The sequence below is a fragment of the Myxocyprinus asiaticus genome, chromosome 31, assembly GCF_019703515.2.
Source record: "Myxocyprinus asiaticus isolate MX2 ecotype Aquarium Trade chromosome 31, UBuf_Myxa_2, whole genome shotgun sequence".
Taxonomy (NCBI): Eukaryota; Metazoa; Chordata; class Actinopteri; order Cypriniformes; family Catostomidae; genus Myxocyprinus; species Myxocyprinus asiaticus.
In genome coordinates this window covers 36745550-36770792 of record NC_059374.1, presented here as the reverse complement: position 1 = coordinate 36770792, position 25243 = coordinate 36745550, and the positions used below count along the sequence as shown (strand labels likewise).

The 25243-nt window shown below is 36.1% G+C and overlaps 1 protein-coding gene across 2 annotated transcripts; it reads right to left on the bottom strand.

Moving 5' to 3' along the window:
• Window positions 1-13: 13 nt before the first annotated feature.
• Window positions 14-24788, bottom strand: LOC127422496 (zinc finger and BTB domain-containing protein 16-like). Of its 2 annotated transcripts, XM_051666059.1 has the most exons (6): window positions 24659-24788; window positions 15842-16934; window positions 14657-14716; window positions 10240-10343; window positions 3251-3418; window positions 14-2341 (listed from the first exon to the last, which is right to left on the bottom strand). In XM_051666059.1, the coding sequence occupies exons 2-6, from the start codon at window positions 16834-16836 to the stop codon at window positions 2112-2114; spliced, it is 1557 nt and encodes a 518-aa protein (XP_051522019.1). In that variant the 5' UTR covers window positions 16837-16934; window positions 24659-24788; the 3' UTR covers window positions 14-2111. The 2 variants fall into 2 exon arrangements, with proteins under 2 accessions (XP_051522019.1, XP_051522020.1); XM_051666060.1 differs by lacking the exon at window positions 14657-14716.
• Window positions 24789-25243: the final 455 nt, after the last annotated feature.

The window sequence follows — 25243 nt, the reverse complement described above, 5'->3', positions numbered from 1 at the left end:
CAAATTCCCGGATGTTTAATGCGGAAGTAAGCACTAGTTCTGCAGGTGTTAAGGACACTCTTATTAATATTATGCCCTTACCCAAACCCCTTATCTAAACTTAACCAATCAGTAGAGTGTGTAAACATGATAGGATGCTGTTGTGTGTGACAGAAGCAAGTAATTGTGGCGTATTAGAAACGAGCGCAGTCGCACGATATCATACGAATTGGCCAAATTTAGAATAGTCGTACAAATCCTGACGATCAGCATATTTGTACCGGACAGCTCCCGTAACGAAGCACTTAAGTTCTACTTTGTACCGAGCAATATACATGCTGGTTTGGGAAACAGGCCTTACTCTATCGTAAAATAGCAAATGATGTCAGTTATGATGATGCAAAGGCTTAAGTTGCAAGGTTATCTGGGAAACCCAACCAATGTTTGTTGACAGTGCACAAAGGGTAAAAAGATTTAAGAGATTTTGACAGATTTCTTGTTCTTAATTTCCATGTTCAGTGTCAACAGGAGATAGAGAATTTAGGTTACCACACAAAACACTCAAATTAGAAAATAGGGATACTTTATTTATAGTACAACTTTATTTAAGACTTTCAAGCGCACAGCACAGAAAATGGGGCATGAACTGAACGAGGAATTAAGCGGTTGACAGTAGCCTTACATCCCAATTAAGAGTGAATTCAGTTTGCACAGAAATACTTCATTAAGTGCAATAATGCAATAATAATAATCCATTTCATAGCCAAAGCTAACACTTATACCAACATATTGTTTTCTTTGTTTGAAAAGGATCGTATAGTTAGTGTTTTAAACAGAAAATATGGCATTTGGTAACAATTATTATTGTTTTTTTTTTAATGTTTACTAAATCTTCTTCTTCTTCTTCTTCTTCTTCTTATTATTATTATTATTATTATTATTAGGGCTTTAGGACCTTCAAGACTGGTGGACAAATTATGAATTAAGTTTTCCTCCGGTTTAATAGCCAATGTTCTGTTAGAATGATGTTTAATATTAGGAAATAAACTGGATAACAAATATAATGGGCTCATATAAATATATATGCTCATCAACTTTTAAAAGGGGGGAGAGAAAGTTTGTTTTTGACATCAACAACAATAATAATGTCACTTGATACATGCATTTATACATGAAAACCAAGTTAAAAGAAAATGTGACCCATGCAGGATCCATTAAATTCAGGTTTTGTAACTTACTGGGGTGGGTCACCAGTTGATGTCCAGTGAAACCAGCCCTGCCTATGCCCTATTCACTTTAAAGACTTTACCATCCACTGTGAGAGCTTTGGAAGGCTGAAAGTTGTGGGGCTCAATAATAAAGATTATTCAGAACACACCTTTTGAGGAATTTTTTATAGGAGATTCATTTTGAAGCAATTTTTAGCATGCCTATCATGATTGTTTTCACTTCGAAGTGCCCTTCGGAGGCTGATTTAGCCCGTTTGGAACGCAGGGCCTATAAACTGTGTGCTGCATATACAGCTGGAGTTTCGATTACATATTTATATATAGTTTTATTTGATCATTCTGCTGCTCCTGTGCTGCTAAAAATAAGCTACTAGCGTCAAAGAAATCTGCAACAGAGAAGTCACAGACAAACTATTACTGTTTTAATTGTAATGCTTTTAATAAAAATATTGCATATTTGTGTAAATAGATCACATAGTGAGTGCTTAGATAAATGGTACAAATAGCATTGGATAAATAAATATACATTTTCTGTGGTATTGTGATGATACTACAGTCTGCATTATAGTAACTGGAGGATGAAATATTCACCTAACTTACATTTCTCAAAGAAATCATCCATAACTAGCGTAAATGTCATTTGTAATGTGTGTGTGTGTGTGTGTGTGTGTGTGTGTGTGTGTATATATATATATACATACATACACACACACACACACAGACACAGTATGTATATATTATCATATTTGTATAATGGCTGTGTAAATGTTAAAATATAACAATTAAATTCATAAAATGTATTCAGAATTTACAATTTGTTTTAAAAGTTGAAAGAAATTATATCTACACATTTTAACCCTCATGAACTCAAACGTCCAGTGGCTCCACATGCATATGCCAGGGTCAGGTGTGGCTGTTGTACAGATATGTGCTGCTCAGGCTCCAGTCTGGTGGGAAGTCTTGGGAGGGGTGATTCTTCAGGTGCTTCTGCATGGCTGCCAGACTGCTACAAAACTCAAGACATATGGTGCACTGGTAGGGCGTGGCACCGCCATGTGTACGCAAGTGCTTAATCATAGCCGAATAATCACGTGAGCGTTGGCCACACAGTCTACACTCAAATGGTTTCTCACCTGCAGAAGAAAGCGGAGAAGACTGAACCCAAGTGTTAAAGTGTTAACATGTTCATGATATGTAATGAGCCAGTTACTATTTCAAAATAAACCCAGACAGGTTGATCAGGTTTATCACCCTGAAGGCCTTTATATTTCGATAGTCACCGTCTGACTGTATATTAACCTCACTACTACAGAGCTACTTAAGTTGAACTTATTATATTTTGTGAAAAAGTAAAGACAGTGAGTTATACGAGAGATGTAAAACTAGCACAGCTATGTAGGAAACTGATTGCCTGGGACAAAAGTTAAAGGAATAGTTCACCCCAGAATTATAATTCTCTTATCATTTACTCATCCTCATGCCATTTTAAACTCATGACTTTCTTTCTTGTGTGGAACACAAACAAAGATGTTTTGAAGGATGATTTTTATTTTTTTCATACAATGTAAGTCAATGGGGTCCCTTAAAAGAACTTAAAGGCATCATAAAAGTAATCCATACCCCTCGAGTCGTATGGATTGCTTTTATGCTGCATTTATGTCCTTTTTGGAGCTTAAAAGTTTTGGACCCCGTTGAATTACATTGTATGAACAAAAACACATAATTGACATCAGATATCTTCATTTGTGTGTAAGTTTGAGATGGAATGATGTTGAGTCAAAAATGAGAGAATTTTAATTTTGGGGTGAAATATTCCTTTAAATAAACAGTTCTGAAGTCATTACACAAAACATGCGGCAACTGAATCAAGTATTCCAGAGATTCCTGGAAAAAGTGGATATATGCATGTCATAGTGCAAATAAATCCAACCTAATCAACTTCTAGATGAAACACAACAGTTAAGTCCAGTTTAGTCTTTATCTAAACCATATTGATTTTCTTATTTCCCAGGGAGTATAGACTCGTATGCTGTAAGATGTACCTGTGTGTACCCGGTGGTGTGTGTCCAGCTGGTGTTTAAGGCTGAACCTCTTGCTACACTGTTTACACTGGTAAGGTTTCTCACCCCCGAGACCCCTTCTGAGCGAACGCAGAGATCGCTTGTCCCGTCTGCCTCGTCCACAAAACTTACACCTGAAGGTCATCTCCCCTGACACAAAAAGAATGCAAGTGAATAACTTGTGGATAAATGCACCTTACTGAAAATTTGGTTGCTATCATGTTAGACCATATTTGAATGCAGTTTCAGAATAATACCACAGACAAACAGCTAAGTTTGCATATTACAATATTACCAGTTTTTCTAAAGCCAAAAGCTATGTTTGAACTTTGCGAACATATACAGTATAGCGTTAGAATTTGATAAGAAAATATTAAACCATGTGTCATTTATTCTATAGAAAAATAGCACACTGAAAAGCAAAACATTTTTGAAAAAGAAGTTTGTTCTTAGAAGTTGATAATAGTCATACCACCCCCATCATGTGTATGACTTTTTATTTTATTTTTATTTTTTTATTTAAGTCCTTTTTTATAATAAATACTCCTTTCTGCCCAGTAGGTTGCGATATGCACAAATAATGCAAATCGCCAAAAGCAAAAGAAGAAAGTGAAGGTGGAGATTCACAGTACAAAAGGACTTAAATATTGATCTGTTTCTCACGGACACCTTTCATATTGCTTCTAAAGTTATGGATTAAACCACTGGAAATATATGGATAACTATTATGGTGCCTATATGAGCTGAGATATTTTTCAAAAACATTTTTGGGTGAACTATCCCTTTAATGTTAATAACTGCACCTGTGGCGAGGACACCTAAATGTTTTTTTAAAGTACTCAATTAAAATGGCTCAGAAAATGTAGTTCTAGGAAAAGGTTTAGCATCGTTTGGTAACCTAAAAAATTAGTATGCACTAAAACTACCTCACCATTATCATGGTCACTAAAGTCTCAGGCCAAAACAGTTTTGTTTGCGCTTTAAAAGAAAGCTGCTCAAATGTATTTAAAATTGTCTAAGTGTTGGCTAATGTGTTGATGATGATGATTGTTCCATCCTGCTAAAACAGCAATTAACCACATGTTAAAAGTCTTTTGTTTTTTTTTGTTATGTGTGGGGATATGCCAATGACACTCACAAGCTTGCAAAACTTAACGCAATGAACAATGCCAAAGAAACTGATACAAATAAACACTGGGATCTCAAAGTCTGAGACGCCTAGTGAAAATGCTTCTATTTTGCATTTTTTTTTTTGCTTATCTTTGATTAGTGTTTTAGTTTACGTTTGCTTACATTTGATTGGTGACCTAGATATAGTGCAGAATCTTAAACATTTCTCATTCATTTTACTTCTTATCTTTTCTTTATATTTTCAGAATCATAAAACTGTGTTTATTCCAGGTTTAAAAAAAAATAATCCCAGAATTGCTATGAGGTCTCAGACAAATCTGACTTTTGTACAACAGAGTCTACATGCTCATGTTCAACAAACTTGCTTAAATGTCATTATTTTTCAAAAGACCTAGAAGTAGTGCAGAATCCTAAGTAGTTCTTCATTTTCCATCAGTCACTCTCAGAAGAAAAGGTACAAAGCTGCCACTTTGGTGGTACCCTTATTTTGGGTGCATAGTTGTACCCTTAAAAATATGAAAATGTAAGTTTTTTTGTTTGTTTGTTTGTTTACAGAAGAACAAACATACAAATGTACCTTTAAAAGGAACACATTAGGTCCATAGGGTATAACTATGTATCTAAATCTAGTTATAAAGATTAACTAGAGGTACAAAAAAAGTCCCAGTGACAGCCCTTGTACCTAATGGTACCTTTTTCCTGAGAGTGTAACTTTTCTGTTTTATTTCCAGATTTTTTTATGTAGTCTCAGATTTTTTGGACCCAACTGCTTAGATAATACATTTTTGTCACAATCATCTTGACACAGTTCAATGAATAGACATCAGTGTTTGAATGAGGATTGAGCAGCACCAAAAACAGTAGCTTGCCTGATGTTGTGATGTCTGGAGAGACCAAAGGAAACATATATATATATATATATATATATATATATATATATATAAAACATACCATGATTGCGAATCTACAGCTGTTTGATCTGTTAAATTGCCTGTTCTGTGCACATAACATAGGAATTTGTAATAAAGGAGTTTATTTGTCTAAATGCAAAACAATGCCAATGACAATGGATGGAAAAGTGATTTATGGTCAAAACTAAAAGTGACGTGAGCTTTGGTTGTGAGCAGCCGAGGGGCCCAATTTTAAATAAACACATCCTGTGGCAACTCTCTCTTGCTGTGCGGCCTAGTTTGTAGCTGTCCCTGTCCACACACACACACACACACACACACACACACACACACACACACACACACACACACACACACACACCACATCCTCCCCTATAAAGCTCAAAATGTGAAAAAAGCATGGTTAACACTTTTTGCCTTTATATTCGCTAAGAACTCGTTTGTGACAATCAAATGGACACATGCAACGTTGTGTAAGTTTACACTTCTAAACAAAAGCAAAGACACAAACATGACCACATAATCACACAAGCACTTGACAGATGCGCATGTATTCACCCACACATTCCCACACTGTAAAAAATGTAATGTAAAATCAACAGTAACTTACAGGCAACAAATAGCCAGCTCGCTGCTGTATTCCATACCACAGTAAAATTGCTGTAAAACTATCTACAGTAGTTTACAGCATACTATATAATGATTTACAGTATGTGCTGTACTTAATTACGGTAGTTGTTTGTATGACGTATATTAAAATACATTATATTAGCCGTACAGTAAAATTAGTATGTTATTATTAGGATTTTTAGTTGTTAGTATGTTGAATATTAAATTGCAGTGTCCATACCGGAGTAACAATTTTCTATCTATTACAAGGGAAAAAAATATGAAACAATTGAGGCCCTTGTGCAAACAGAGCATTTATTACACAGTGACAACTCAAATACCACATAAATGTTATTCATAAATGTAAATTATGACTACACACATAAACATTCGACAGGTGTAAATACAACAACATTTGTTCACAGACAAGGTAATTTGGTTACTTAGTACTTCAAAACTTGTAAGTGCTAACTTCAATGCTTAATAACTTTTGCGTTACAAAGCTACATGTTGAAGATTACATGCAGATCTTCATTGTCATTTGAAAAAATGATTATAAACTGCTAAAGATGTTTTATGACAGTAACGTACTGTAAACAGTTTCTACAGTAAGGCATGGTGGAAAATACAGCAATAATACTGTAAAAACAACAAAATTGATAGCAACATACTGTAAGCAGTATCTACAGTAAGCTGCAGTTGGAAATACAGCAATAATACCATCAAAACAACAAAAATCATATACGGTGCACATACCCCGCACTCTTTCTCTTACCCAGGATGCAGCACAGTTACACACTTCACAGCACAAGTTTTCTGTTTAAAACGGCAACCATTCTAAAAATGGGGATTTTAGGTGTCTTTTGCACTTTTTTCAAAAAATCTCTTCCTAACCAGGTGAAAATACTAGTGAATGTGACTCTCATATCTAACGATTCAATATATGTATATGATACAGTTGCCCCAAAAAGTTTTGATGCTGAAGCCATGCTAAAAATTATAACAAAATTGGCATTTTAATAAATGATAAAAGATCATTAATCTTAATTTTCTTCTTAAAGGAATATTCCGGGATCAATACACGTTAAGCTCTATCGACAGCATTTGCGGCATAATGCTGATTCCAACCAAACTGTATTTTAACTTGTACCTCCTTTCTTTAAAAAAGCAAAAACTGAGATTACAGTGAGGCACTTACAATGGGGCCAATTTTTGGAGGGTTTAAAGGCAGAAATGTGAAATGTATCATTTTAAAAAATCACTTACGTGAATTCTTCTGTTAAAGCTTTATTATTATTATTGTATTATTTGAGCTGTAAAGTACGTTGATTTTTGCGAGATTACAGGTTTACGGATTTACGTTGTTTTGTGCAATAAAGTTATAAATGGGAAAAACGTTACACAGAAAAGGTTAGAAAGCGATTTTATCACTATAAAATCATGTTAACATGCATATTGTTTACATCTTGTGGCTATATTTTTGAAACGGCGAACTGATTTTTTTATGGTAATGATTCCAGGGACTTTTACATTTTAATCGTAAACTTATAACACTACTGGCTCTGCCCCACTGTTTTCCACTGCAGAGTGTAAGTGGTTAAGAATCGAAGTCCTTTTTGGGGCCACTGTATAGCAAAACCAAAATGCCAACCCCAAAACGCTCAGACAAGCACACAAAAAGGCACACGCACACTCGCACACATAAAAAGCAAAACTCTAACCCCAGTCAGGATAGAAAAAAAAGAACAACTCAACACTTCTCCCTTGGTACTGTATACAAACCACCATGAAGCACCAAGGCAATCGACCGCAGGACTGTGCTGATGCACCACGACTTAGAAGCCACAGTTTTTTCTCGCACACAGCCTCACAGCCCAGTTTAGAACAGATAAAGGGTCACTCATATATGTGTTTGTACATTTCACACAGAGAACATTATGTGAACTAGGACAAAGCACAATCTCTATTCTCACATATGTATTCTACAAAGAAATTATAGCATATTTAAATATTTTGTAATGCTATGAAAGATACAGGGACCCTCAGTTTTTGGATGCTTAAGCTGCATTAGACAAGAAATTTGAAACCGGCATTTATTTTAAAGGTCGATAGCACACTTTTGATGCAAAACATTTTAAGTTTAAAGCTGAAAAGTGTAAACACTGTGGCACTTTCAAACCAAAATTGTTATGTTGGGCTAGTCAGGATGTGGTGCATTCCAAACAACCCAACACAACCACACTGTCTTTTTCAGTTGGACTATTTCTTTGTCTGACCAATATCTGATGAGAAAATGTTTGTGAAACCTGTTTGAAAACAATTGTTATTTTTGCAATTCCGTTTGGTGACACTGGAGGTGCAAAAATGACATCAGCTTTAAGTTTTACATTATAAAACAATAGATAATGTATATTGATAATTAACTTTTTTTATAGAAAAGTTGGTTTCAGCAAACTAACTTTCTTCCGCAGAACACCAACGAAGATTTGTAGAAAATATCTCAGCTCTGTAGGTCCATACAATGCGAATCAATGGCGACCAAATCTTTGTAACCCCAAAAAGCACATGAATTCAGCTTAAAAGTAATTCCTATGACTCCAGTGGTTAAATCCATGTTTTCAGAAGCGATATGATTGGTGTGGGTGAGAAACAGATCCTTTTTTTTTTTTTTTACTATAAATGCCTTAAACAACCCCTTCTAAGTGCTATTCTCTCCTAAGAGTTCTTCTTTTGTTTTTGGTGATTTGCATTCTTCGTGCATATCGCCACCGACTGGGAAGGAAGGAGAATTTATAGTAAAAAGACTTAAATATAGATCTGTTTCTCAACCACACCTATCATATCACTTCTGAAGACATGGATTAAACCACTGGAGTTTTATGGATTACTTTTAAGCTGCTTTTATGTGCTTTTTTGAGCTTTGAAGTTTTGGACCCTGTTGACTTGCATTGTATGGACCTACAAAGCTGAAATATTATTCTAAAAATATCTTCATTTGTGTTCTGCAGAAGAAAGGAAGTCATACACATCTGTGATGGCATGTGGGTGAGAGAATGAGAGAATTTTCATTTTTGGGTGAACTATTCCTTTAATAGAGTTGTTTTGTGCATCAAGTTAATTGATTTCAAAGGAATCAGATCTTTAATATGATATTACATATCTGCCTGCCTCCTCAACACCTATAGTCCTTTGTTTAACTGCTGTCAGTGGAAGGGAGGCAACGGACAGCATCTGTACAGTAGCTTGCTTTCCGTGCTTTGAAATAACATACACAAAATTTACATCCTGTTGCATGCATATATTCCTCTAAACTCAAGGATATGCTCAACTACTTAAAATGTAAGATGCACCCAAAGCACATCTGCAGCTTAGCTGTGCATTCTTGTTGTGTGTATGTGTGTGTTTCTGTAAGTTTCTGTATGAGTACACAAGTGCTTGTTTTCTTTAAAGGATAGGATAAGTGTAAAATCTTTGTCATTTTAAGTGTTCGTACATTCAGTGGTCCAAAAAAAGTATTGGACACCAACAAAGGAATAGTTCACCCAAAAATGAAAACTTTGTCATCATTAACGCATGCGCAGAGTGCTAGATGGCATTAGGAAGTGTAATTGAGCTTGAAATCATGATCGCCAAGAAGACCGAAGATGTCAAGATTTATAGTGAAAAGGAGTTATATTTTTGTCTGTTCTCACGCAAAACCTATTGGAGCTTAAGAAGACATCGATTAAAACACTGGAGTCATATGGATTTCTTTTATGATGCCTTTATGTGCTTTTTGGAGCTTCAAAGTTTTGGTCACCATTCACTCGCATTGTATGGACAGAGCTGAGATATTCTTCCGTGGCATGAGGGTGAGTAAATGATGAGAGAAGTCACTCATAAAAATGTATGAATGCCATTGTAATAGAAAACAAAATATAAAACCAGATGAATCTGCAAACAAATGATGCTAGAGCTTTTCTCAAAGATAACTTCACTTTTTTAATCAACTAGCATCAAGTTCATTTTTAGTAGATGTATGAAGTCACTTCCCCTGGACACAGTGCAGTTCATCACATTATGGACATGTTCCACTTTTTGTCTTCATTTTAAACATATCTATCATCTTATCATTTCCAACTTGACAAACTTCGCTTTTCAGGAATTGTTTTGCTTGAAAAGTGTGATTGTGGTACATATCTTGCTGTAAAATAAATGACACTTTACATTGATATTTTGTAATGTAGTACAATGACATTCAGACATTTATTAAGTGTGACTTAAGGGCCCAAATACTTTATATGCATGTATGCACATGTGTGCTTGTGGACAAAATATTACCTGATGGTGATGATGACTCAGTCGCTGGCCTCCAGGGGTTTTCCAGGGCTGGTTTACCACAGTGTCTGCAGCATAACTCCCTCTCCACTTGTACCTTCGGCTTCCTGTGGAAAATGTTGTCATTTTAATTTTTATTTAAACATGTCCATGTCTAGTAAGGTGATAATTGCTTCATGGACAAATAACTTGAGAAACTTGACAAACGGAGTCATCGAGCATGAAACACGTCATTTTACCACTTGTTTGATCTGGTTAATAAACACCTTCAGATTGGTCACACTTCTAGGGCTTCATTTCTACACATGCTACAATTCTGCTAAACTGAGACAGACCACAGCTTATTCTGACCAACAGGTAAAGGTCAGTATGAAACCCACACACTTGCACATGCACAAAAGTTTGCAGCTCATCTCCTTTTTGAGATGTGGCAAATGCATCAATACAAATGCATTTGCACACAAGTGTTTATGCAGGATACTATATATAAATATAGTACTGTGCAAAAGTTTTAGGCACTTGTGAAAAATTTTGCATAGTGAGGATGTCTTCAAAAATAGATTTTATAATGTCATAAATAGTCAATTAACGTCATACAAAGTCCAGTAAACATATAAAAGCTAAATCAATATTCGATGTGACCACATTTGCCTTTAAAACAGCACCAATTCTCCTAGGTACTCCTGGACACAGTTTTTCTTGGTTGTTGGCAGATAGGATCTTCCAAGCTTCTTTAGAATTTGCCACAGTTCTTCTATCTATTTCAGCAGTCTCAGTTGCTTCTGTCTCTATATGTAAACCAGATAGACTCAATATGCGGTGGGGAGCTCTGTGGGGACCATGCCATCTGTTGCAGGGCTCCCTGTTCTTCTATTCTATTCTATTCTATTTGCAAAAGAAATGTTTGGGAGTCTAAAATGTATATTTCCTATTGACACACAAAAGCTGAAAATATAAATAACCATCTTAAGACAAATGCTTTTGTGAACACCTTAAGTGCCTAAAATGTTTGCATAGTACTGTGTGTGTGTGTGTATATATATATATATATATATATATATATATATATATATATATATATATAAGGAATATATGTGAACAGATGTGTGTATATTACAAGCTCGAAGTCAAATATAGACAACCTGTTAAGTTTGTACACATCTACTCATTCTTTATTGTTACTATTTTCAAATAATTAAGAATAATAGGAATGTTTCAAAACAAAAAAATAAGTATGGGAATTATGTAATGACCAAATTGTTTTTTTTAAACAAATCAAAGCTAACTTATATTTTAACTTCTTCAAAGTATTTCCTCAAAGCCTAGATTACGGCTCACTCTCTGGGCACACTCTAAGCTTTAAACAGTATTGAGTTCCCATGCACGCCGGGCACTTTTAGCTGCTTTTCTTTCACTATCCAGTCCAACACATCCATTTCAATAATAATACAAAAAAATTTTTGGTTTTGTATAGACATGCATACATAGGCATGATTAACAGTATATTTGTCTACAAAACTTATTTCAAGAATTTTGTCATCAGCTTTTAGATCAAATCGTTTTAAAGATCCTGAGAAACATAAATACAGTCAAGTGTATCTACACATGTTCTGTAACCATACACTCGTTAACGCAAGGCGGTAAACTGACGCTATTTTCAGTCTTGTCAAATGCATGGGGTTCCAAACTCATTTTTATCATGTGGTTAAGAAGCTCCATTTAGAATTACATCACCTCCTTTTGTCCAAAAAAAGTAGCAAAACTGCAGGAACAAAAGTGTTTTATGTTCACGTAGCAGGAAACAAAGCAAGCAAACAATGGTTTCCTCTACCAGAGAAAGCAATCTGCAGTGCTTCTACAGTTTAAGTGGCAAGCTTATTTGATTGTTTGCTAGTGGTGGCATAGTGCCTAAAGCGCAGAACTGCTAAGCAGAAGGGTGCTGGTTCAATCCCCACAGCCAACACCATTGTGTCCTTAAGCAAGGACACTTAACTCCAGGTTGCTTCATGCATGGGGATTGTCCATGTTATAAGTGCACTGTAAGTCACTTTGGATAAAAGCATCTGCCAAATGCATAAATGAAAAATATTTAGATCCAAAAAGATGAAGGCAAATGAGCATCAATATGTTCACCAGAATCTAAATCATTTGTTGGTTTCACATCATTCTAGATGTTACACATTGTGTGATCTTATTAAAGGAATATTCCAGGTTCAATACAAGTTAAGCTCAATCGACAACAGTTGTGGCATAATGTTGGTTACCACAATAATTATTTTGACTCGTCCCCAATCTGTAGACGTTAAAATACTCACTGTTTTAAAAGTATAGCCACAAGACAAACAATATGTGTGCTAACATGATTTTAGTGTGATTAAAATCACTCATTAACCTTTTCTGTGTAAAGTTATAGCCAATTTTAAAACTTTGTTGACATAAAGTCGCAAAACCATAAACCCTAAAACCCTAAAATGACCATAAAAACGTTAATGTAAGTGGTTTTATAAAATAATAAACTTCACATTTCTGCCTTGAAACCCTCCAAAAATTGGCCCCCATTCACTTCCATTGTAAATGCCTCGATTTTTTGTTTTTTGTTTTTTGTTTTTTAAAGAAAAGGAGGGACCAGTCAAAATAAATTTTTGGGTTAAACAACATTATGCCACAAATTCTGATGATTGAGCTTAACTTGTATTGAACCCAGAATATACCTTTAAATGTGATGTTTTCAAGTGTGTGGGTGGTTTTTCTGTATTTGTATGCCAAAAAAGATAAAGGGATACTTTGGCATCTTCTCTCAGTTGTTTCATTTTTGCACACAATAAAAACCAGAATAAAGCTGTGTGTTTGAATGGGGCATGTGTTTGGGAGTGGAACAGATTTTGCCTAAAAATGAGACTGAAATAAAACATCCTGCACGGGGGTGGAGATGGCTGGCTTTCATGTTTGCTGTTAGTAAAGTAGGGGACAATCGGGGGGCTCCCCTAAGTTTCGGCCCTGATAGTAAGTGTTGTGTTCCAAAACACTCCACGACATATCCAGCATTTACAGTACAGTATATACTCTGATTCACATGGCGTTTCTATGCTTCTCTCTCTTTCTCTCTCTCTCTCTCTCTCTCTCTCTCTCTCTCTCTCTCTCTATATATATATATAAATGGATTTAAATGACTTAGAGTACTTAAATAGTGACCTACAGACCATTATGATGATTAACTATGTACTGTACATTATTTATGTCTGTCTACATCAAATCACAGTCATTGATCAAAATAACAATTTTGCTCAAAATAATTCTTTTACATACCTTCAATTTATTATTATTATTTAACTCATAACACTAAATATAGCATTTATGATCACTTAAGTTCATTCCTTTGCACCCTGTGCAGAGACGGTTATTAGTTCCCCTAATTTTAATGAAGCTTTTATAAAGTTAATTGATGTGGGTGGAACAGGGGGCTGGTTTGGGGAAAATTTGACTGTTGGAAAGTACAGAAAAAGAAGCATTTCTCCTACAGTAGGACACATTCATAGACACATATGCACACACATGCACACACATGCACAAACACACACACACAAACACACAGTATATGCACACATATTTAGGTATGTACGGACACATATACAAGCACATTGATAAAAGCACAGTTGGCTATTAAAACATAAGCATGCATGCTACACAGCATTTATGAAAAAGATCTTGAAACTCTTGCAGTCCTAAACTTAGTATAATAGAGTACAATTACTGATGCCCCACTGCCTTGTTCTTCGTACTCCTTACAGTTAAAAGCCGAAGGTTTGCGAACTCTTTGTTTCATTCTAATACATAAAACATGCAAAATTATGACTCATTTGCATAGTCGTAAACCATAGTAGTGTAGGTTATCTTGCACTTTCAAAAATATTTAATAACTAAGGCAAAGTTAGTTAATGCAAAAGTTCAGAAAATATAAAATGTTACGTAAAAATAAGATTGTAGGATGGTCGCTTTTGTTTATGACTGTAAGTGAGTTGCAGCAATAGTGAAAAATTAGTTCACTGGGCTAATAGTGATCCACTGAAATTAGGTGACTACAGTGTGGCTGAAAATTATGTTATAAAAAATTAGATGTGGTGTTCGGCTCCATTTCACAGCTGGCCCACCTGGAAAAGTCCGCCCCCGCTTTTGACCAAAATTTGGTGATGTTTTGCACACGTTCTTAGACTTTTCTTAGAGGCCACACTTTTTTATAGGGTTCACACTTGAGTTCTCTTAAAAATGACCAAACTCTGACTTTTTCACTTCAGCCACAACAAACAAATAAATAAAACAGGGAAACAGAGAGAGAGAGAGAGAGAGAGAGAGAGAGAGAGAGAGAGAGAGAGAGAGAGAGAGAGAGGGAGAGACAGAGAGAAAACATATTCATATACTGCACCTGTCATGTTTTTGTCCTCTTTGTGATAGGGTCTCAGCCCACTTTTCATCACCATAATTTCTTTGAACCCAGACAAATTAAATATTATATTATTATAATATCATATTGTTATACTGATTATTCTTATCATCATCATCATCATTATTATTATACAATAGTAATACATTTCTATTATAAAATCTTAATTTGCATGGGGCATTGCTATGCGATTCAGTTAAACCAATGAGTTCTAAACCATCAAGCTTTTATTTTGCCAGACAAATGCATGAGTTTCGATGATTGTGCAGCCCTAAATGAAACAGTAGTGTTTTGCCCCGTCTGTCATCATTTTCCAACAAAACTGCGCTCACGAATTTATAGCTGTTATGGAGTTACATTTCAGCTGAATAAGTTCCAGCTACATAACAAATTAAAACCTTTTATTTATTTAAATCAAATGTACTATTGGTTGTAAAATGTTGTATTTTAAAAATAAAAATAAAACAATGTTTAATAAAACAAATTTTATAATTATACAAATAAAAATGAAAAAATTTTTAGGGCTGTCAATTGAAATTTGAATTGCTCAGATGGTAGGAAAATACATACTTTTATTACAGAATTTCTGTGCTTGTCAGGAAGACGCATGATTAATTCTGTACGTTTTTTAACACTTTATTTTTTATATACAGTACTGTGCAAAAGTCTTAGGCACATACGTTGTTTCACAAAAGCATTTGTCTTAAGATGGTTATTTATATCTTTAGCTTTAGTGTGTCAATAGGAAATATTAATGTTAGACTCCCAAACATTACTTTTGCAAATAGAAAAGATTAGAATAGAAGAACAGGGAGCCCTGCAACAGATGTCATGGCCCCCACAAAGCCCCCCACTTTTGATTTAGCTTTTTTATGTTTACTGGACTTTGTATGACATTTAGTGATAAATAAAAACTATTTATGTCGTTATTTTTGAAGACATCCTCACTATGCAACATTTTTCACAAGTGCCTAAAACATTTGCACAGTACTGTAATTAATCACACTACATTTACTGTATGTGTTAAAACGACAGCCCTACTAAAAATAAAAGGCATTATTTTTCAGAACTACTGGCCCGACTGGGCCCACAGAAAAACTCATTGTTGAGCCCTGCCTAGGCCTCTTATGAACTATAAATTATATTTGTCAATGCTTAGAATCTTACCTCTCTTGATTGTCTGGCCTGGAACCTGTTAAAGCTGCATTGATAGAGGTGTTCTTTGGTCTTGGACCAGAAATTAAGGGACTGTCCTGAGTCAGTGGAGGAGAGTGTATGAGTGGGTGATAAGGGTGAAGCAACCCTGTGTAACCCATAAGTGAAGAGGACATCTGGGGCTGGAGCGAGCGATGGAGGATAGGATACATGGGCATAGGGTAGGGGTACGCCAATACGTGCTGGGAAGCTCGGAGGGAGTGGAAGGTCATGATTTCTCTACAGTTGAACACCATACTTTGAGAAGGGCTGACTGGGGGCCAACAGAGACGAGCAGAGGGAGATGGAGAGCAAGAGGAGATCCTGGATTCTCTGGAGGACATAGGAGGCAGAGGAGACACAGGAGAGAAGCTTTTCTTCTGTGGAGGAGAACTAGTGATATTAGGTGACTCTTTATGGTTCCTTGGATCTTTATTGGTTGGAGAACTTTTTTCTTCTACAGAACAATCATAAAGGTCTTCATCCAAAGGGTGGCATCTTTTTGACAAATGAGAGTCCTTGTGCATTTTGTCATCTTTGAGTGAAATGAGTTTCCGTTCAATATTTTCAACTCCTTTCTCGTCCACTTTATTAAGAGACTCTGGGCCCCTGAGTTGTGCTTCACACTGCTCCACCAAAGACTCAACTTCCAGGTACTGAGCGCCCCTTAAAAGCTCCTCCATGTCATCTTTGGGCACCTCCACTGACTCGCTGTACACATAGTCTAGGATCTGTTTAAGGGTATGGGGAGAGATGCTATCTATAGCGCAGCTATACCCTGGACCAGGACCATGTTGATTCATTAACTGATGCTTTAGTCGTTTGCTAGCCAAAGCTAGTATAAGAGCATGTGCTTTAAACGAAAGTCCCTCCACAGTGAGAAGAGTGTCACAAAGGGTCCCTGCTTGGCGAAGCTGCTCTGTCTGAAGTAGAAGAGGTACGTGGTGAGGGTTATAGATGCGGATCATCTTCGCTCAAAAATGGAGATGGGAAAAATGAAGAGTAAAAGTCGCAGATGGAGTGAGGTGATTGGGTTTGGTGTTGTGATAAGAAATCTCATTTCAACCTTCGGAGGGGAAAAAAAACAAAGGTTAAGCTTTTCATAGGAAACGTGGAATCATAGTCAATGTGAAAGAGAATGGAGAGACAAAGAGATGATGACAACACTGATGGCAAAACCTTATCATTTGAACTCCTTAAGAAACTCTTGTTGAAGGAAAAATTGTTTGCATAAATTACATGAAACCTATACTCAAAACGACAAATGATGTAACCTTTATAAAGAGCAAATTCTGCTAAATGTATTAGAAAATGATTAAAACGCAAAATTCTATTACAATCAAACTACATTAACTCTCAGAATGACGTAACCACTTTAAAAACAGCAAATTTTGTTAAATGTATTAGAAAACTGTTGAAACACAAAATTAGAATGGTAAAATTATATTAACACTCAAAATGAAAAATGTACGTAATTCTGCTAAATTAATAGAAAAAACATACATTCTATCACAACTACATCACAATTTTACAAATATGTTATAATGCAAAATCACTTGACATCTGAATTTAACTAATGGATAACCAGTTAATTTACAATTATGAGGAGTACAATTGGTACGTTGCAGACATATATAAAATAAAAAAATAAAAAAACATCTTTACATCAAGAATACGATGAACACAAAATGCACACTTCATGCCATTCCGTTTTTATTTTTATGTCTAGTCATTCTGAAGCCCCGGTTGGATTTCTAAATAAAATAGACCCTTATTAAGTCAAATAAATCATAAAAAATACATATTTGTGGATTATTCTCATTTTGCAACCTCAGATTATTATTGATTATCGATTTCTAGATTACCAGTAGGCCTATATTGATTTTTAGACATTTTAAACCCCTCGAAAAGAAGAGTTTCTCTAAACCCAACAATATAATAGTTTAACCGTAACCTGTATTGTTGCCTTTTTAAATGCTACCAGGCTTTAATCAAAACCATTATTAAATATATATATAAGAGAGCAAATTACTTTTAGAATGATTGATCGAAAGAAAGATTTAAAGATCGATAAGGCCAAAGACATAAACATACTATGTTATTACACTGAATATCAGAGTGAAAGATGTATTCAGATTAATAGTATTTTTTTTCTTTTCTCATTGGTGTCACAACACCTCTAACCTACTTTCAGCCATCAGACAATCTAATTCACAAAATGAAAGTCTGACGATGTTTAATCATATCTATCTCAGAATGCATTCAACTATGAACTGGAATTGCATTGTTTGAGTCAGAGGCTCCTGCAGCTGTACGGCCATACGCACAGTGCGTACCATGAGTGCTCCGTCTAACCTGAGAAAGATTTACTCTCAGAATATTTCAGCAATCATGAAATGTGTCCCGTATTTCTGTTGGCTGTTTAAAAGAACTAGCAATGGCCAATTTGCGAATGAATAATTCTTTTGAGTCGGTTCTTTTTAGTGAATTGGCCAAACAGGCTTGCAAAATGGTCTGAATCTATTCGTGATTCAGTACAACTCGTTTAGTGCGCTCTCTCACTGAATCATATGGAGCGGTTTCTCACACAGTAAAACAGCGCTGGATACAGTGTAAATTCACCTACAGTCAACTGAAACAGAAGGCTGTCTTTTTGAGAGGTAACTTTGAGAACCTTCAGCTAGTGCTGTGTCATGTCATCAAGAGGCTGTTCAAACTGAACTTGTTTTTGCGTCCGCTCACGCTGTTTTTAAATCGTTTTCCATGTAAACATTCGCTAGATGGATGTCTTTTGACAACTGCGTCACATTTCACTGTGTTTTTAGCATCTCTCATGGGAGTGCTGCATTTATAGATGCTGTGTCAAGTTAAAATGAACTTCAACTGATAAAAACACGTCTCGAGATACCTGCATTCTGCTCTATTCGTTGTGGTGCATTTTGCTTTTTTAGCACGAAAAGCCGTCTGTCTGAACGGTTACTGGAAGAAATGCTTTAGCCAATAGTTACATGAATCAGGGCTGTTTCGGACCATACTTGCGCCCTCATCGGGGGTTATGTGGTATGGCAGAGGCCTCCTCTTTGGCGACTGCCTAGTTCGCCTGAGTCTAGAAATGACCCTGACCAGTGTTGCCAACTTAGCAATTTTGTCGCTAGATTTAGAGACTTTTCAGACCTCTTTAGCTACTTTTATTCAAAAAGTGCCTAGCGACAAATCTAGCGACTTTTTGTGATTGATAGATATAGGGAATTAATAGGGTATTACAGTATGTACGGTAAGCACAGAGAAGCAAACACATGCAAAGGGCAGACACTATGCAAAATGCAAATGAGACGCGATTACGTCACGAATATGCTAACTAGCGTATGACATCATCTAGCGACATTTAGCGACTTTTCGAGCAGGCTTTAGCTACTTTCCATTGAAACTAGTTGGCAACACTGACCCTGACATGTATGCTACTCATACTCGTAAATAAATGCTTATCTCAAAGTCACCAGAATTGAACGCTTTGGTGTTGTTTTTCTCACAGGGGAGCATTTAGGTAGATTTAGAGGTCTGCAACCCCACCCAGGCCCGACGGGACCTGAGAATCGGTTTTGTTTCGCGCATGTGCTCTCACTCACAGACACGTGCGAACGGACGAGTAATTGGCCGTTCACACTGAACGTGTTTTTGCGTGCGTCTGTTCTGTTTTCCCATTGTTTAAACACTTGCTGGAAGAATTTCTTTGACATTTGCACCGCATCTCGCTTTTTCTTCAGCGTCTCGCACAGAACCGGCACTGTTTAAACACCATTTCAAGTTAAAAAGAACTTCACATTTTCAAAAATGCATATCGAGACACCTGCGCTCTGTTTCATTCTTTGTGCTGCGTCTAGATTGTTTTTAGCGCAGTTGTCACAAAGATTCAACAATCTGAACAAGTTCAGGCTGCATAGAGGGGACTGTTGCATTGTTTCATATTATTCCAGATTGTTCTCGGTTGCACCAGCTATACGTAAGTTACAACTTAGCCTAGTTGTGGCGTAAATGGGCACTAAGTCACAATTTACACACTACTAAATATGTGAGCATTGCACCATTAAACTTAGGTAGGACCTAACCATACGTATAAACTAAATATTTATGGAAGCCTCCAACCAGGAGTAACGGTTGGAATAAGAAAGCAGACTCATTTAAAGACATCAATGAGCTCATGTTTAGTTGACAGGCTTAAGACCTTTCGACATATATGGTGTTGGCATTTACACTCGTTTACATTTACGGGAGAACACATTATGTAAAAAACTTCTTTAGCATGAAACTGATCTAAGTTTGCACTTTCCTGTGTACGCAGCACGGGGTAAAGTTTCAACATATACTAAATATATAATGAATAAATGTCTATTTTTCCAGCCTGTTGTATTAGTATTTATTTATTTATTTATTGCCCCTTAATCATTTTAGATACAGTTATTAAATATTGTTATTTACATAGGCTAAATATACCATTAATGAAATCTTGTTTTATTACGTGTCGTATTTCAATGGGGATATAATTTATTACAGTTGACAGTTACGTGAGCAAACAAGGTTTGAACATCAACCGTAACAAGATCAAATTGAAATTCACGACTTTTTAACACTTCTGTGCACAAATCTGAAGGCTGTTTATTGGATCAATACTGGTAAACGTCATATTATGCGACTACGCATCACTTTACGGAGAGCTTAGGATCTACTAGTTATGCTAAGTCTTGTCTTAAGAACAGGTGGTGCAACCCAATTAAGCACTGAACTAGTTACTAGTTACTAGTAGTTACTAAGCCCTTAGTGTGTACATTACGTCCCAACATAAGTGAGACCTTACGCACAGCTGGTGCAACCCTACCCAGGTGAAGTTTCAACAAATAAACAGTAACAGTAAAACTGTATTTGTTTACGGTTTCAGTAGTGTTACGGATGTTGCCAATATGCTTACATAAAATACAGCTATACTTGGAGAAGATACTAGGAGAAGAAATGAGATATTAAGCAATTTCGGGTTCAGGTCGGGTTTGGGCTTAAAATCTGACAGTATCGTTCGAGCCGGGTAGGGTCGGGCCACATGGTCTTGGGTTCGAGTTTCATTTTAAGGCCCGTGCAGACCTTGAGGCAGACTCCTGCACGTACCCTCAGATTAAATCCCGCAGGCGCCCATGGTCTGAGTACACCAGAGGGTGAAGGTCGCCATGGTCTGAGTACACCAGAGGGTGAAGGCGGCCATGTCTGGCCATGTGAGGGCCTTTTGCATTTTGCATCAGTTTTGAAATTCTGCTCCTCAGAATATGAAACTGTGACTAATGCTGGTAAGCTGAGGCTCGTAAGATTTCAAGTTTGTTTGATCAACAACAACAGTATCAAAGTCATACAGTAGGTTGGTTTAGATATGCATCTACTGTAGTAGCAGTGTGATGTGGTGTCTGGTGCTGTGCTTTATTATTGCGCAGAACGTCACAGAACTGAGAAGAACTCTCGGAAGCATTCGGATTCCTTGCAATTGCACAGAAAATGCTAATGTGGGCCCGTGCAAAGAATGCAGTTACAAAATCTACATTGAAAAGTACTGTAAAAAACATACATGCTGACAATCCTGATAAAAAAATGCTTAATAGATTTTGTTAAAAGACAATGGGCCCCTTTTGACAGAACATAGTATAACACTGACGCAAGTCTCTCATATTTCTATAAGTGATTAAAAGCAGCCTAAAAATATTAACACTACTTGTTTCTTTATCATTCTTTCGATTAGGCAAAAAGAAAGTCGAAGAGTATCAAATGCCTGTACAAATAAATCGCTGATACAATCACTCCCCCTCAGCACAGACGCAACGATGACGGATTGTGATGGAAAATGCTGTACTGAAATGACGATGCTGAATGTTCTAATTACAAGAATTGATGCAAAACTGGCTTAAAGTGACACACACACACACACACACACACACACACACACACACACACACACACACACACATCACATACACACACACACACACACATCACATACACTCAAAATTATTGAAATACATCAAAAGTGGAATATTATAACGGACATATACTTCACAATTCACAATTCCTTCTTTAGTCCTTTACAGTTTGCTTTGCAGCATTAGCCTGTGTGTGCACATTTTTTTTTAATAAATAAAGAAAATTACGGCGAGTCATGTTTAATATGACAATATTAATAGACTAGTGAGTCATATTTCAATTTTATTTAGTCATATTACTTTGTGGAGTTCTGCAACCATATTACTTATAATATATAACTCCAAATATACTTGGCCACAAACATAAAACAGACTTCATTGGTCATTTACATCTTTGTTAATAGTATTAGGGTTATTCTTCATTTGCGGTGGCAAATGGTGTCCCTCAACAATAGAAATGTAAAATTTTAAAATTTTAGAACAAAACAGAATTTCACTTCTAATACCTGTAATGCCACAGACATAAGCAGTTGTGTCACCAGTTTTTGATTGAAATGATTTAAAAACCAAAATGTCTTTAAGCTTCCTTTTTACTGGATAAAGCATAGTAAACCATTTTTAAATGCATAGCAATAAAGTACATTATTTAAAAGCCCTTGTTGCCACTTTAATTGAAAAAATTAAATACAAAAATAATCTGAGTCATGTTATAATATAGTCTAGTGTTGTGAGTCATATTACTCTATTAAATATTATTTCATCATAGTACTGAACTAAAGCTACACTCACTGTTTCATAACTGCCCTAATTTCAGAACTGATGGGAGTTATCACCCATAAAGTGTGGTTTCCAATTCCCAATTTCTAACTAGACACAGATTGACTACAAACAGTCAAAGATTTTTCTTTGGTCCTTTACGGCTTTGTAGCATTAGCTTGTGTGTGCAAATTGTTCTGAGGAGAAAAGAGTCTGATGAGCAATGTTTCATGTTGAAATATTAATATTGTAGAGTGTAATATTACTGTATTAAATATTAATTTGTCACCTTACTGTCCTAAAGCTACGCTTTACACTTTTTTATAAATTACTGTCCTAATTTCACAACGGTTGGGACACGACACACATGAGGGGTAGTTTCCAGTCCCCGCTTTCACAATTCAGGTGTTCTAAACCCAGAAACAGTAAAATATTTCTTGTTTGGTTCTTTACGGCTTTGTTTGTAGCATTAGCTTGTGTGTGCTCATTTTTCTAAAGAGAGAGAGAAAATAAAAGTGTGATGAGCAATGTTTGATATTGCAATATTAACATATCATAGTTCTTTATTAAATATTTGTTAGTCATTAATGTACAAAATCTACGCTGTATGCTTTTTCATAATCGTCCCAGTTCCACTATGATTGGGACACACATAAGGAGTAATTTTCCTGCTTTCACAATTCAGGTATTCTGGAATCAAATAACTATAAACACAGAATACTCTTTTCTACAAACAGACTTCTTTTTGTTTATTACAGCTTTGTTCATATTAGCTTATAAGAAAACTTTTAGCCATTTTACATAGTGAGTCTGTATTAAAGCTACGCTGTAAATCTAGAACAATATACCATGACCACTGCCTAGAAAAGGTGCATAAATAATTTACTGCCTTCATTTACAGATAACTGACCATTGCCAAGACCACCAGCCTGAACGGACCTACTTTAAGTGTTTGCTTTACAAAGGTTTTTGTATGTAAATCGGAATCAAAACTGCTTTTCTACAAATAATCTCAGTAAAAAATGCATATAGAAGTATATTCAGCATATGCAACGAAAGAAATATTCGCACACATTCTTGCATATGCTATGATGTGTAACTATTGTGACCGCCGTTACACTAGCAACTAGAAAAGACTAGAAATGCCACAGAAGCAGAAACTACGTCAACGTGGTGCTATATGATTATGGTACAGTTACCATTTAAAATTCAATTTATCAAAACTTCCAAAAGTTTGACTTCCAAAAGTTTTGCAAAACTATATTTCTGAAACAGAAGCTACATTTTTTTGTTTAGCTATGCAATTGTCTCAGTCAAGAGCGTTGCAGCGAAAGATCGTCATCACCAGTTCCTACTCTTTCTTCGCGCACTTCTTCAAAAGCCCTTGTGCAGGTGAATTCTCAGTTTAGCGTTAAAATCAGTAGAATGAAACTGAAGACGCAATGTAATTGTATCACAATTTTAAGGAAATGACTGCAATTTCTGTAAAACAGTATGCAATTGACTTAACTGCTGTACAGGCCCTTGAGTGTTTAAAAGGTAAGAGTATTTAAAATGACACATAGGTTATGCTCTGTCTCATCGCCAAATTGAACTCTTCCAATCATCGTATGAAGCTACAGTAATAAAATGTAAAAACTGCAGTCCTAAAACAGACTTTAGCCTCGGTCAAAACCCTCTATGATCTCTATCAACAAAATGTCATCTACCTGTAAGGAAGAAATGTACAAGCACACTTCCAATAATTCAAAAGCAGGTGATAAGTTTAAAAACTGCATAAGCCCAACGGTCAGGCCCACAAAGAGACAAAGAGGCAGAAAGAGGCCCATGAGTAACAGGGGAAAACCTGTCTGCAGTGACACATCCTCTCCGGGCCTAAATACCTCAACGCACAATCAGTCTGTGACACTTGCGCTGATGCTTTTGCAATCAAAAGATGTTTTTCCAGATATAGAAAGCACAAAGTGATGGGGGAGGGGAAGATAGAGAGAGACGGTGGGAAAGACACAAAAAGAGAGAGAAAGAGATGACACAAGAGGATGGAAAAGAAGAACCTGACTCACAGAAACTTTCAAAGACGTACCTATGCGCTCAAGTTGGAGGCTGCATACTGGGGTGAACAAGTGCACAGAGACGCAGAAACACAGACTGCAACCACAACCAGAGGTGCCATCGACCAGGAAAAACCTACATGTGGGTGAGATACAGCACGGTCACCTCTAAACTCTAGCCAGCCCCTCCCCTAACACTTCAGTCATCTGTGATTGGCCTTTTTTTTTTCACTTTTTTTCCCCTTTCTTTCACCTTTTTTTTTTCTTTTTCTAGAAATCAAGCCTATCTGTGCTGTTGACTTATTAGTCCATCATAACATCTATCTCATAGCTGCAGATGACTCTGGAATCAGTTGGGTTAAGTAGAACTTAGCTAATGGCCTGTGCTGCAGTACTTTTTGTACTCTGTAACTGTAAAAATGTCATATGTTTATGTTGTAATCTAAGGAAGTATTTTTTTTTTTTTTTAAATAAGGGTATACCAGACTTTCATATGAAAGCTCTGGTCAAGCTCAGAAACTTAACTTACTATAAACTGACTATTTACACAATGCAAGAAAGTTAAAGGAATATTCCAGGTTCAACACGAGTTTAGCTTAACTGACAACATACTGTAG